General features: G+C 56.3%; 2 protein-coding genes across 7 annotated transcripts in view; both read right to left on the reverse strand.

Annotated features, from left to right (window-relative positions):
• Positions 1-211: 211 nt before the first annotated feature.
• ZNF385C (zinc finger protein 385C) overlaps positions 212-14650 on the reverse strand; it is a 29371-nt gene continuing 14932 nt past the window's right edge. The window contains exons 2-8 of one of the 6 annotated variants that reach the window (XM_068530514.1): positions 8870-9015; positions 6907-7017; positions 5425-5590; positions 2123-2413; positions 1398-1594; positions 977-1087; positions 212-445 (exon numbers count right to left, since the gene is read on the reverse strand). In XM_068530514.1, the coding sequence (XP_068386615.1) occupies positions 212-445; positions 977-1087; positions 1398-1594; positions 2123-2413; positions 5425-5590; positions 6907-7017; positions 8870-9015 (1256 nt within the window). Of the gene's footprint in view, positions 446-976; positions 1088-1397; positions 1595-2122; positions 2417-5424; positions 5591-6906; positions 7018-8869; positions 9019-14650 lie in introns of all 6 variants that reach the window. The other 5 variants (XM_068530516.1, XM_068530515.1, XM_068530513.1 and 2 more) reach the window with 5 other exon arrangements.
• C20H17orf113 (chromosome 20 C17orf113 homolog) lies at positions 10699-13911 on the reverse strand. The gene is made up of 2 exons (XM_068530511.1): positions 13369-13911; positions 10699-12183 (listed from the first exon to the last, which is right to left on the reverse strand). The coding sequence occupies exons 1-2, from the start codon at positions 13909-13911 to the stop codon at positions 10699-10701; spliced, it is 2028 nt and encodes a 675-aa protein (XP_068386612.1).

Below are 14650 nucleotides of genomic sequence, written 5' to 3' on the forward strand. Positions count from 1 at the left end.
GGTCCTTGGGCCGGCGGGGGGCATTAGTTGAATCCCCAGTGCAGATTGAGTGAAGGGCTCTTAGCATTAGCCCAGCTCTTCCTAGATTGGGCAGGAACCCCTAGGCTGTAAAAGGCAGTCTCCTGTGGGATGCAGGGAACCGAGGCATCTTGGGGAGAGGAGGAGGGGGAGGGCAACTGCTGGGAAATCAGCCCCGGGCTCCCCAGGAGGGCTAATAGGGGGCAAAGACGATGGGTCCCGTGGCAGGGCGAACGGCTCCCGCTGGGGCGCGAAACAGAGCTGGGCCCAGGATCGGAGGCGGGAAGAGGGTGGCTGCCGTGGGCGCAGGCCGGAGGGCCAGGGGCCCTGGGAGGGCACAGATGGTTGCCGCAGCGGCGGGGATCGGGCTGGGCAGGAAGCGGGCTGCCAGCGTCTTGGTGAGTTGCTTCTGCAAGGCCAGTTTAGACTGCAGAGAAGAGAGGAGAGGACTCAAGTCTCTGACCCCAGGAAAATCCTGTCCCCTCCCTGGGCCCCCTCCTTGGGCTTTTTGCTGCGGGGGGGGGGGGGGGGGAAACGTGACTGTCAGGATTCCAAACCTAAATCCTCCTCCCTTCCCACCCCCAAACATTCATTCCAAAGGGCTTTCTCCACCACCTGCCTTCCTGCCTGGAGGGAGGAGAATCTTAGGATGGGCCAAGGGAGGAGGCTATGGGGAGCGGGGGTGGAGATGGTCTCCAGGAGATGCACGCCCACGCCTCGCTCTTGCCCCTGAGGTTACTACCTGGGCCCACCTCCCCGGAAATGTTTCTGAGCAGATCCCCAGACAGCCAAAAACCCAACCCCAGCTCTTTCCCTGCTCAGGCAGCCTCCAGGGGGGTGGCTTCCTTCCTGCCCCTCCTCCCAGCCCCCCGGCCGGCCCTCCCTTCCGGCCTACCCTCTCCCGGTACCCTCTCCCCTCTGGACCTGGGTCCCAGCTCTGTTGCCTGGAGACAGATACCTTGAGGATACTCACAGCCAGCGCTGCGTGCTTCTGCAGCTTGCTGTGCTGGCTGGAGGGCTTGGGGGGCTTCCCGGCCAGGCGGTCTTTGTGCCTCCTGCTGCTCAGGTGCTAATGGACAGACAGACAGACTGGGAACAAGATGAGGAACCCAAGGACCCCAAAACTACGGCTAGCTCACCCTTCCTCTACCCACAATTCACACACCTAATGCACATGGCCCTGGAGTGGCCCTGGGAAGGGGAGGTAAGAATTGGCCTTCACCTTCCAGGAGCCTCGCACCTCTTCCTCCACTGCTGCCTGCTCTGCTCTACCCACCTCCTCCCCGCAGGCTCCCGCCTCCAAGCCTGGCTCTGGGCCCACCCTCCTCACCCCTGCTCCACCCCCCCCCCCACCCCGATCCCAGCCGCACTTGCCCCACCTGCTTGAGTTGGGTCTCTGAATTGACCTGGAGCTGACAGAGAGCACAGTGGAAAGGGGGCCTGGGCCCCTGCCGGCCCCCGCGGACCCCTGTCACTCTTTTGGCCTTGTGTCCAGCTCCTCCCCGGGGCACTGCGTGGCCCCTGCCCCTGCGGGGAGCGCCCCGCTGACCTTCCACCATCCACCGGTGCTTGGCTCCTGGAGGGAGGAAAGAAGACAGCTTGCCAGCACCAAAGAGGGGCTTCAGGGGCCACGGAGACCCCCTCCAAACCAGCTCAGGTTGGCTGCCCCCTGAAGCCTCCAGGCTGCTCAGCACTGCCAGCCCCTCCAGCCATGTGAGATCTCTCTTTCCCTCCCAAAGGTCCTCCCAGCTGTTCTCATTTCATGCCAACATCCCCCAAGGAAGGCCTCGTTGCAGAGTAACAGGTCAGCTTCCCTTTGGCTCTCATCCCAACCCAGTTCCCCTGGGTCTGATCCAAGGAGAGATGGGAGGGGTGTCTCCTGTCTTCTGTGATGACCCTTCAGTTCTTGCTGCCTCAGACTTCTCTTCCCGATCCTCCCTCCTCAAGCATTACCGGGAGGACACGAAATGCCCGCCCAGCCACAGCTGAGCACAGCGCCTCTGTCACCTAGCCCTGGAGCAAAGTGCCCAGAAGCTCTAGCCTGCCCACATCTGGTGAGGGCCATCTCCTTCCCGGGACTCGAGCTGGTGGGGGGCGCACTGACCTGTGTTGTGAGCCTGAAGCTGGGAGGCGGAGTTCACGGTCACCTTACACGTGGGGCAGTAGAGGCGCCCCTTCTCGCTCCTGCCTTCCCCACTCACACCACTTTCCACAGCAGCTGCCGCCGGTTCAGACCCTGGCGCCTCTCTCCCAGGCTCTGGGGAGCAGGGTGGGCAAGAGGAAGAGGAGGAAGAGGAGGCAGCATCCAAGAGGTCTGAGTGGGCCGGCTCCCTGGGCGTGGGTTCCGGACTCAGGGGTGGCTGGAGTTTGGGACCAGGAGGAGGGGCTGCAGGAACTGCTGGGGAGATGGAAGGCATGCGGTAAGAGTGTGAGGCCCAAGATGATTCTCGAGACCACGATTTTAAGCACAGATATTCTGGGGGTGGCATGGCAGATTGGAAGGGTCCCTGGTGTAGGGATGACCAGCATTGAATTCCAGACTCCCCACCAAATCACTGGGCAGACTTGGGCCTCTTTGGGCCTCAGCTTTCCCACCTGAAATGATAAAGTTGGATCCAGTGGTCTCAGAGAACCCACCCAGCTCTGATGATCTATGGTCATTAGGGAACTGTTAAATATGTGGAAGTCACCAAAAAAATGTGCTAGAATATTCATGGAGCACTATTCATAGCAGCAGAAAACTGGAAACTATCCAAATATTTGTCAACAGGAGAATAGTGAAAAGAGTTGATGGGTCATGCATTGGAATACTACATGGCAATGAAAAAGGACAAAATACGGCTACATGCAACAACAACTTATGATGGGGTTATATCCTGATAAACCCATCGTAAGTTGAAAATATCATATAAGTTGAAAATGCAGGTACTTCCCTGGTGGTCCAGTGGTTAAGAATCCGCCTTCCAATGCAGGGGACGTGGGTTTGATCCCTGGTCAGTAAACTAAGATCCCACATGCCGCAGGGCAACTGAGCCCACGTGCCACAACTGCGCCCCGCAACAAAGAGCCCTCCCACCGCAACGAAAGATCCCGTGTGCCGCAACTAAGACACAACACAGCCAAAATCAATCGATCGATAAAAAGGAAGGAAATTTTTTTTAAAAAATGCATTTAATACACCTAACCTACTGAACATCATAGCTTGACCCAGCCTACCTTAAATGTGCTTAGAACACCTACATTAGCCTACAGTTGAGCAATATCATCTAACACAAAGCCTGTTTTATAATAAAGTGTTCAATATCTCATGTCATTTATTGACTACTGTGCTGAAAGTGAAAAACAGATTGCTTGCATGGGCACAGAATGGTTGTAAGTGTATCAGTTGTTTACCCTCCTGGGCACGTGGCTGCTGCTGACCAGCATCACAAAAGAGTATGCACCTACCGTATATCGGGGTCCCCAACCCCCAGGCCACGGATCGGATTGGTACCAGTCTGTGGCCTGTTAGGAACCGGGCTGCACAGCAGGAGGTGAAAGGCGGGTGAGCGAGTGAAGTTTCATCTGTATTTACAGCCACTCCCCATCGCTCACATCACCGCCTGAGCTCCTCCTGTCAGATCAGCGGCAGCATTAGATTCTCATAAGGAGCGCGAAGCCTACTGTGAACTGGGCATGCAGTTCTAGGAGGTTGCGTGCTCCTTAGGAGAATCTAATGCCTGATGATCTGAGGTGGAGCTGAGGCGGTGACGCTAGCACTGGGGAGTGGCTGCAAATACAGGTTATCATTAGCAGAGAGGTTTGACTGCACAGAGACCATAATAAATCAATTGCCTGCAGACTCATGTCAAAATCCTATCAGTGGGGGACTCCCCTGGTGGCGCAGTGGTTGAGAATCTGCCTGCCAATGCAGCAGACACGGGTTCGATCCCTGGCCCGGCAAGATCCCACATGCCACGGAGCAACTAAGCCCGTGGGCCACAGCTACTGAAGCCCAAGTGCCCTAGAGCCCATGCTCTGCAACAAGAGAAGCCACCGCAATGAGAAGCCTGCACACCACAACAAAGATTAGCCCCCACTAGCCGCAACTAGAGAAAGCCCATGCGTAGCAACAAAGATCCAATGCAGCCAAAAATAAATAAATAAATAAGTTTCTTAAAAAAAAAAAAAAAAGTCCTATCAGTGAGTGGCAAGTGACAATTAAGCTGCATCTTACGGAGTAGACTGGACATAAGCAACACACTTCAGGTGTCACCGTCTCCCATCACCCCCAGATGGGACCATCTAGTTGCAGGAACACAAGCTCAGGGCTCCCACTGATTCTGCATTATGGTGAGCTGTATAATTATTTAATTATGTATTACAATGTAATAATAATGGAAATAAAGTGCACAATAAACGTAACACACTTGAATCATCCTGAAACCATCCCTCCCTCCCGGGTCCGTGGGAAAATTGTCTTCCGTGAAACTGGTCCCTGGTGCCAAAAAGGTTGGGGACCACTGCCGAATATTGCTGGCCCAGAAAAGATCAAAATTCGAAATTGGAAGTCCAGTGTCTACCGAATGCATATGGCTTTCGCACCGTTGTGAAGTCAAAAAATCATAATCCGAACCACCATGAAGTCGGGGACCATCTGCATATCATTAACCAAAACCAGGTGAAATTGATCTCTGGTGAGAAAAGTCAGGCTAGTAGTTACTCTGGGGGAGGGGTGTAGGTGGTTGGATGGCATCACCCCCAAACTCATGTCCATCTGGAACCTCAGAATGTGATCTTATTTGGAAATAGGGTCTTTGCTGATGTAATTAGTTAAGACGAGATCGTACTGGACTAGGGTGGGCCCTAATCCAATGACTGGTGTCCTTATAAGAAGACCATGTGAAAGCACAGAGACACTGGGGAAAATGTGATGTGAAGTCGGAGGCAGAGATCGAAATGAGGCATCCACAAGCCAAGGAGCACCAAGGATTGCCGGCAACGACCAGAAGCTAGAAGAGCGGAATGAAACAGATTTCCCCCCACCCCCGTGGCCCCAGAAGGAACCAACCCTGCTGACACCTTGCTTCAAACTGCTGACCTCCAGAACTGTGAGAAAATACATCTCTGTTATTTTCAGCCACCCAGTTTGTGGTCATTTGTCATCACAGCCCTAGGAAGCTAACAACAAGGTAGTGACCGGGAGGGGACCCAAGGAGGGGCTTCTGGGGTGCTTGTGACACATTTCTTCATCTCAGCAGATCCAGACTGGAAAATCCGTGGTGCTCTACACATGTGACGTGTGCCTTTCCCTGCACGTATGGAATACTCCAACACAAGCAGGAATAATAATAAGCAGAAATCGCTCAACCCCTTGTCAGAAGCCAGATTTGGAGTGGGATGGGGGGAGAAAAGTTCAGGACTGACCTTTGCTCTGTGGCTCTTCAGGGGCTCCACTGGCTGGAGTCGGGGATGGGGACAGCAGCGTCCCATCCTGGGCCAGGGTTTGCGGCCTCTGCTTGCTCTTGGCGGCTTCGACAGCCTTGAGTTTTCTGGCGTGTTTGTGGCCTTTGTAGTGTGCTTCGGCCTGGTTCTGGGGAGGGGAGGGCATGGGGTCACCATTCATTGGCTGAGTCCACCTGCCCCATCCATGAGCTGGTGCTGGGCAGGGGGCAGGTCAGAGGGAGGCACGGCTCCGGCCACACAGGGGGCGCACCCTTGTCATCATCACAGCATGTGTGTGGCCCTGAGGTTTACAGAATGCATTCTCATACACGAGCTCCCAGGCAAGCAGCCACTGGCTTCAAATTCTGCCTCAGCTGCTTATTAACTGTGCATCTTTGGGCAGGTCCCGTCACCTCCCTGAGCCTCAGTTTCCTCATGCGTAAGCTCTGTGATGATAATACTGATTTCACAGAGTTGTGAGAATTAAAATGAGAACATGAATGACAAGGGCCTAGTACAAACAGTAGGTGCTCAGTGAATGTTAGTTACCAACAGGTTTATAAATGCACAAGTGGAACAGAGCAGTCCCCACACTTTCGGGAATGTGCACCTCAGATCATTCATCCCTTTGTACATTTTTTCAACAAATAGTTATTGAACATTTGCTATGTGCCAGGCACTGTGCTGGGCCCGGTATGAGGAAGATAACGGTTCCTCCCTCAGAGTGAACTCTCTCTGTCCATCACTGGCATGACTCACATAACCTGAAGGCCTGGAGGGACCCTCCAAATCTGGCCTGTCCACTAGGGGTCCCTTCTTGTTGCTCCCAAAAGTAGGAAAGACAGGCCCCCGTGGCCCCTCCCTGGACACTTTCACCAGAGCAGGGAAGGTCCGCTCTCTAGGGGCGGGTCATGGTAGAAAGCATGCGGACTATGGGGTCAGCCAGGCCCGGGTTCAAATCCCAGCTCTACTTACCAGCTGTGTGGCCTCATGCAAGTCACTTAACCTCTCTGAGGCTGAGTTTCCTCATCTGAAAAGTGGGGCTGATGATAGCACCTCTATCCATCTCACAGATGTATCATGAGAACTCATTAAGAGGACGGGCATGAACACATTCTGGAAACTCTCAGGTGCATTAAGAACTCAGCTCTGGACCGGGAGCCGATGGTGGCCCCTGGGACCCGGAGTAGGGAAGGGCAGCCTTCTCTCTGGCAGAAGGGTCCAGAACACAGGAGAGAGGCATAGGGGAGGGAAATGAAATCCCAGGGGGATGGGATGGGACGGGGCAGAGGAATCTGGAGAGAGGAGAGGATGGGATGGATAAAGGACCAGGAGCGGCTCTTCTGCAACGAAGGACAGAAAATACGGACCACAGTCCCTTTGCCACCGCTATTCCTCCAGGAAAGACCCCAGAAGCCCAGTCTCCAGCCCCCTCGCCAGCCTGTTTCCACTACTCCTTCTCACCGCTGAGTTGAACCTCAGGTGACAGATGTTACAGGAGATGAAGAGCTTCTTCTTCAGAGGGGAGGGAACCCCAAATGTGTGACTGATGACAGCTTTCTGGACCGGGTCCATCTGTGAAGCGGGTGGGAGTGCACAATAACTTTGGGGTCAGCTCAGTAAGGGCAGGGGGCGGGGGCCGGGCACTGCAAAATGCCAAAAACTAAGACTATTGAGGACGGCAGTGATCGGCCCAGAGGAGGAAATTTCCCATGTCTGTGGATATTAGACAGAGAAAAAGAAACAGCCTCTTCCCTGGCTGACTTTCTCTGTCAGCCTAGGCTTCTGCTTAGAGGCAGGGGGATGGCCAGGATGACCTCCATGACCTTGCGAAACAGAACCATGTGCTGGTGATCACACTGGCGTCTCTTGCCGCCCCTCTGGTCTCTTTTTTTCTCATTCGCAAGAATCACAACTATTGGGACAGAGAGTTGGGGGCAGGCAGAAGCAGAGAAAGGAATTTGGAATTTCCTCTCCCATAACCCAGGCTTGTGCTGGACCTGCGGGCTGGGGGAGATAAGGCTTATCAGTTCTGTCACTGTCACCGGGTCTGAGAGGGAGAGGGACAGCCATGGCCCAGGGGCGGTGGGGGGCTGGGCGGGGGCAGCAGGGGCAGCAAGTGGAAGCCAGAGGAGGGTTCCCTGAGTAGTAGGGTCGTTTCTCTGGCATATTAATTTGCATGTTTTTTTCTTTTCCTTATTTTAAATAAATTTTTTTTCTTCTATCAAACCAAGCTTTTATGTTCCCTTTTCTCAGGGGCTAGGTTGTTGGGCCCAAAGCAGAAGCTGTCTGGGCTTGCTTGTCAAGAGGAACTTTCCAAACCTTCCTGAGAGAGGAGAACAGAAGCTTTGAGAGAAAAGCATGGTTTCAGAAACTTCCCTGAGAAGAGAAAGAGGCTCTAACTCCCACAGCACCCAGGGCGGGGGCGTGCAGAGGACAGGACTTCAGAGGAGAGGGGCCTGCAGGGCCCCCAGTAGGAGGACGACAGCGGGTTGACCCCCTCTTAGGGATTATGTGCCTGAACAGTGAGCATGTCAGCAAGTGACAGCGGGGACCGAAGAACAGAGGACCCTCCCTAAATGTCTCAGGCTCCTTAGGACGTTTGTACAACCCTGGAGGGTGGGAAGGAAGGAGCTCCCAAGGGTGACTGAGACGGAATTTCCTACCATCTTGTCAGGATGGGGTGGGGCTCATCAATGATTATATTTGATTTTCCAAATTTTTTAAAAAAGGGGACGTACCTTATAGCTCATGTAGTGAAGTAAATTTCATATTTACACACATACACACATGGAAATACATGTTTCCGTGTATACAGACTAGTAGGCAGACACACAGCGCATAAGCTTACAGGCAGTTACAAATTACAGAGACAAGTAGAAAGGTACACACTGGCATGCACACCAACGGCACACATCCACAAACTTACAGTCACCCAAACCACGCAAAAACACACACTCAGAGGCCAGACACACACCAAACACATACACAGTCGACACAAAGACACAAAAAAACTCTCAGATACACAGGCACATACACTAATTACAGACAACTACCCAGGCACAAAGAGTTTATAAACACACATGCACAAACTCACACCCACGAATAACAAAGTCCTATAGAGACAAACTAAAACAGAAAGGCACACCCCAAGTGCACACAGACATACACAGATCATCCACAGACATCCCTACAGAGAAACTCAAGTAAAACCTGCAGTTCACAGGCCCCCTGGGGCCCAGCAGTAGTTGCTGGGGGAGGGGGTGATACCATCCTGGATCCCTGGCCTAAGTGGGAGCTGGGCCCCATTTCAGGAGCATCTGGTCACTCTGGTGGCCAGCTTCTGAGAGCTGGGCCCTTGCAGCCCCCCTTCCCCTCCACCCCCATGCTCGGCTGCATGCCCCCCACCCGCCAGCCCAGCCCGTACCGTGCTGAAGTTGGGGAAGAGACTGAGCGGGGTGGCGCCATTGAAGTGGAAGGCGAGCAAGTGCTTGAAGTCCAGCGGGGGCTGCAGAGGCCTGGCGGGCAGGGGCAGGGAGGCCAGCAGGGGGCTGGGGGTGCTGGAGGCCGGGCCTGCTGCAGGAGGAAGAAGGGCAGGGTCTGAAACGGGGAGCCACGGGGCTCACTCCTCCCTCCGCAGCCAGAACAAGAGGCTGATGGGCTTCTTGGGTGTAGAGAGAGAGCAGAAGCCCCTGTCTCCCTGTTCACAAAGTAGCACTGGCCGAGCCCAGGGCGATGACAGCCCATTTCTGTGCCTCTCCTCTCCACAACTGGGGAAGCAGAAGCAGGGAGTCCACAGTTCCAGGCTGCCAGCCCAGAAGGATGACTGCCAGCCCAGAAGGATGCCCACCACCCCACCCCACCCACAGGGGCAGCATAATGACCTAAATGAAGCCCAGAGGGGAGTCAGGCCAAGGGACTCAGGCCCCTGACACACACACCACCACGGAGACTGCACGATGCACTGGGTTTCCACTTTATTGCAAATTAAACCCAAACCCAGGAGGCCTGGGGAAAGGCCAGCCCCCTCCCCTCTCACTACCTACCCTGTCCAGATCCCCACGTGGTTCACAGCAAGGGCAGACAGAGGGGATAGGAAACCCACTGGAATCTGAAACGATGTGTTCCCCAGCTCTGGTGAGGCCCCAGCTGCTTCCTTCAGGAGGCAAAAAGCCCTCCGACATCCCTGCGTTGGGCCTGAGGCTGCTCCTCAGAGTCAGCCGGTCCAGCGCTGTGGTTTTACAGTCTTTGGTCTTAAAGGTCTGAGGCAGGGGCCCGGGTTCAATCCCTGGTCGGGCAACTGAGATCCCACAAGCCAAGCAGTGGGCAAGAAAAAAAAAAAATCTGTTGGGAATTCCCTGGCAGTCCGGTGGTTAGGACTCTGCGCCGAGGGCCCGGGTTCAATTCTTGGTCGAGGAACTAAAATCTAAAATCCCGGCGTGGCAAAAAATAAAAAGTCTGAGGCAAGGGCGGGGGAAGGCTAGGAACTTAGAGAGCAACCAGACTTTGAGGAAGAAAAAAACTAGAAATAAATTTAGTCCACCTGGGACTTTTTTGGACCCTGTCATTACAAAACCAAAAGAAGTCCTTTTAGATTTCGTGTATTAACACTGTGAAAGATAGGATAGATTTATTTTACATTTATAGAGGTGTATGTCGATATACACAGCCATATACAGAAAAGCCTCAGGCAGCCTACTGGTGAGGAGGGCACCACCACTTCCCTTGAACTGTTAGCTGGTGCACAGAGAGGGTGCTGTGCTGTGTGTCAAAAACAAGGGCGGTCATCTGCTCTGCAGTCACATCTGAAGAGATGTTGCTAGAAGTGAGGGCCAACAGTCAAGGACCCAGTCTCCTCTCCTTCAACCCCTGAATTGTGCAGACCCGGTCTTCCTCCCTCCAACCAATAGCCCCTCAACTTTTCTAGGACCAAAACTTAGGCTGAGTTCAGAGGGAAAGGGGTGAGCTACTCTCACCAAACTCTGGAAAGGTCAGGAGCGATATTTAGGGTGCCCCAGACCCTAGCACTTCTGCCCACTGGCCCGAGCCCCGCCCCCCCCCACCCCCCCGATCCAGCCCCTCCTCCACAGCCCATGGGGTCGGGTTAGTACTCAGCGTGGAGCACAGGAAGCACGGGGAAGGTGGGTGGGAGGCCACAGCTAGGAGGTCAGCTTGGGTGCAGCACAGTCAAGTCCGGCTTGGCCCTTAGAGAGCCTAGGGCCCCGGGCTGGCTGGACAGAGGAGAGGAGGCCGCCCTCACGTGAGCTGCGAGCCCAGGAGCCCCTCGCCCCACCCACTCTCTAGGAACTCCACCGCCAGCGCAAAGTCAAACTCGCGCAGCGGCGGCCCATCCACCGCGATCTTCACCGCGGGGCCGCCCCGGCCTTCCCCCGCCCCGCCCGGCCCCCACCACCGCAGCTCCCGGCTGCGGCCGACCTTGTCCAGGAGGCCGGCGCCCGCGGGCAGCGCCAAGGCCAGGGAGGCGAGGGCGGCGAAGTCGGGGAAGAGCTCGTGCAGTTCAGAGCGCGCGCACGCCAGCTTGGCGCACAGGGCCCGCGGGCCCAGCCGCCCCAGGCTGCACACCACGCGCTTGAAGAGCGCGAAGTCGCCCAGCGCCCGCTGGCGCACCACGGCGGGGGCGAAGGCGCGCAACAGGACGCGCAGCACCCCCTCGCCGTGCGCGCCCAGCTCCTCGGGTGCCTGCGGGTAGAGGCGGGGGTCGAAGATCGCCGCCAAGGCGGCCACGGCGTCCAGCGAGGGCCCGGGGTAGGAGTCTCGCAGCCCCCTCCGCATGGAGTCCAGGAAGGCCCCCCTCAGCCGCTCCAAGCCCTGGACCGCAGCCTCGGAGTAGCCCACCAGCTCCACACCGCGGTAGGTGCAGCGGCCACGGCCCAAGTCAGGGCTGGAGGTTGCCAGTTCCTGCAGGAAGCCCTGGAGACGCGCCCCACCTGAGCTGCGCTGCGCTTGGAGGGAGGCTGCAGCTGCCGTCACCAGCGGCTGCAGCAAGGCCAAGTCCGGCTCTTCTGGCTGCAGGACAAGGGCGAGCTTCTGCACGGAAGGCAGAGCATCCAGCAGGAGGTGGGTGAAGGCCACAAAGGTGAACTGGCGCAGGGCGAGGGCCAGTGCCCTGGTTGTAGGTGAGGCTGGGGCAGAGGCCTCCAGTGTGGGCACCAGGCAAGGCCAAGCCTCAGCCACTGCTTCCACCACAGGCAGCAGGGAGGCCCAGGGCACTGGCCGTGGTCCTGCCAAGTCAATAGCTGCAACGTCCAGTGCCGCCCGGAGCTCAGGGACCACGTGGGAACTGGGGCCACCGTGGAGGCGGAATAGGGCATCCAGCACACTTTCATATTCACCTAGGTAGGCAGGGGGCTTGGGATCTGTCCGGCCGGGGAGGCAGTGTAGCTCCATGAGCAGTGGGCAGGCGGCCTGGAGCTGCGGGCCCACGCTCCCCAGGCGGTCACTGGGGAGGCTTGAGCTGAGCCAGGCCAGCTTGGATGCAGACACGCCGAAAGCCTGCAGAATGTCCAGGAGTTGGCCAGCGGTGGCCTCGCCTTCCTGTAGCTCCACACTGCCCAGGAAGGTGGTGGCAGGCTGGCCATCGCAAGGGGACACCGAAGTGGCAAACAAGGCCAGGTTGTGGGACTCAGGCCAGTCCCGGGTCTCATCCAACACCAGGCCCACATACGGGGATGCCTTCAGGCGTTGGCAGGCCTCTGTGTGCAAGACACTGGCAATGGCCACCTGGGACAGCCAGGGAAAGAAAGGGAGGGAGGACAGAGTTAGGCTTGTCCTGAGAAGGGGAGGCAGGCAGGGTGGGGTGATAGAAAGAGCACAGGCCTGGGATCGGACTAATCCTAGCTTTGCCACTTACTGACTGTGTGACTTTGGGCAAATCATTTCACCTCGCTGTTCATCTCTGTCTCCTCAGCTCTAAAACCAGGCTAATACCTGCCCCCAAGCTCCTCAAAAGGTTGTTGTGACTCATATCTTAGTGCCCTGACTAGGGATTGAACCCGCGCCCTCAGCAGTGAAAGCGTGGAGTCCTAACCACTGCACCGCCAGGGAATTCCCATCGATGTAATTTTGTGTTGTTGTACTTATAAGCGTAAAAAATGCTTTAGGAACCATAAAGATTCTACAGCGTTTCGTGTGTGTGTGTTTTTCTACAGCATTGCCCCTGTCAGCCTTATTCCTGGGGGTCTCCCTCTGCTCTGCTGCTCAGGGATTAACTGCTAGACACGTTGACTCCCTACCGGTTACACAGGGCCCCAGCTGTGTGCTGTTTGTCATCTCTCTGAGGGATGAGATCCAACTCCCCCACTCCCTTACCAGCCCCCAGGACTCATACAGCCAGTGCCTAGGACAGAGCTGCACTATGCATGCCCCCAGGGGCCACATGGGTGATACTGACCTTGAAGTGGGCCAGGGATAAACCAAAGGGAATGGGGAAGCCCATGCCCTGCTCTCCAACTCCAGAACTTCATGCCCTGACTGCACAGGACCTAGCTTTTCAGTAGAAGTCACAAATCCACATTTTTATATGTAATCTCTTGTTTTTTTGTTGTTTTTGTTTTTGTTTATCTTGGAGACTAATTTTTCATAAAAACACTGTGAAAACCACCAAAACACATCTGTGGGCCAATCAAGCTCCCAGGCCACCAGTTTGCAACCTCTGACCTAGGTAGTGAGGGGAGCGGACCTGAGCCCCTGAGGACAGGGCCTGGTCCGGCCTCTTCACTGTTCGGCACCCAGGAGCTGGCCAGGGGCCTGGCACCTAGTACGCCCTCAGTGAAGGCTCTGATGGGCAAAGGTGTGAATGAAGTGCTTTGGCCGCTGCCCCGGGGGCCTGGCATGCTGGTGCCATGCCCAGATGGCTCGATGTTTTCCCTCCTCAATCCCTCCCCCACAGCCCTGGCTGCCACCCACCTGCATGTCCCTCACCCTCCTGGGACTGTAGTAATCGCCGTGCTCCATGCCCAGCAGCGCCTGGCACAGGTTGAACCTCTGCAGCTCGAGCAGGGCAGAGCAGCGGTCGTCAGGCACGTCCTCCTTGGCCATGCAGTACACCGTGGTCAGCACGGCCACCTTGGCCGGGTTCGCTTCCACCTTGACACCCCTGAAGCTGGGGGTGGTCGCCAGGCCCGGAAAGGTCCCTCCACCCTCAGCCTGGCCCTCAAAAGTGGGCCGGCCCCGGTTGACGGCCAGAGCCTGGCGGTGGGCCCCCGAGGTCACGTGGCGCAGCAGGGCGTGGCGCTGGAAGTTGTCGGTGCCCACAGTGAAGGCGTTCTCCGCTTTGCCGTGCTTGTTGCGCACCAGGGCCTGGCGGCACTCGAGGCAAAACATCAGCTTCCGCTCGTAGTCAAAGTCCAGCCAGGTGAACTCCTCTTTCCAGTGCTCGTTGAAGTAACGCTTGCACTTCTTATTGGAGTTGGAAGCCTCTCCGGCTGGTTTCTTCCCCGGGGGCACCATTCCTGCTCGAGGGGCAGGGCGCCCCCAACCCCCACCCAAATGCTCTTTCCCCCCCAGCCTGCCCCGCACACCGAAGCACCTCCTTTGACAAGGGGAGTCGGTGGGGAGGCAGGAGGGGGGCAGCCCGCCAGGCTAATGGGGACCATCCATCTAACTTAGCCCGGAAAGTTTATTTCCACTCCGCTGGTGGGAGACTGGAGGTGAAAGAGACAAGGGAGAGGTGTTAGGCGTCCACTGGGGGTTCACACTGCCCACAGAGGACTCCCCGGGCGAGGGGTGGACGGACCCAATGGGGAAGGGCTACTGGGAGTGGGCCATAAAGTGTTATCCAAAGTGGGTAGTGGTATGGGGGCTCCAGCCCCCTCTAAGGGTCTCCCTCTATCCAGGACAAGGCATCGATTGCTTTGACTGCTGAAGCATGTCAGAACTCAGAGCTGGAAAGACTAGCACCATCAATGCAACCACATTTTATAATCCCGAGACAGACAGTGGTTCTCAGGGCTCACGAATAACTCGTGGCTGAATCCTGGCTCCTCGCCCGAAGGATAACTGGTGCCATCAGGCCACAGTCATTTGTGTCATCAGAAGGAAGTTAGCACGAAGCTGAGCTCCCAGAGCCACAGGACTCAGGAATGGGATTTGTGTTCTCTGCAGCTCCCTTCCCTAAACACACGCATGGGCACACTCACACACACACCAGTTGTGTGGTTCTGGGAAGGGTAGCCCAGAAGCGGGGGCT

Source organism: Eschrichtius robustus, chromosome 20 (genome assembly GCF_028021215.1).
Source record: "Eschrichtius robustus isolate mEscRob2 chromosome 20, mEscRob2.pri, whole genome shotgun sequence".
In the NCBI taxonomy this organism is placed as follows: domain Eukaryota; kingdom Metazoa; phylum Chordata; class Mammalia; order Artiodactyla; family Eschrichtiidae; genus Eschrichtius; species Eschrichtius robustus.

What these genes read in the sequence shown, in the direction of transcription:
- C20H17orf113 (XM_068530511.1), bottom strand. Translation starts at nt 13,911, where the DNA reads ATGGTGCCCCCGGGGAAGAAACCAGCCGGAGAGGCTTCCAACTCCAAT. An exon ending in GGAGGGTGAGGGACATGCAG is followed by an intron (nt 12,184 to 13,368) that starts GTGGGTGGCAGC and finishes TGGCTGTCCCAG; the next exon opens with GTGGCCATTGCCAGTGTCTT.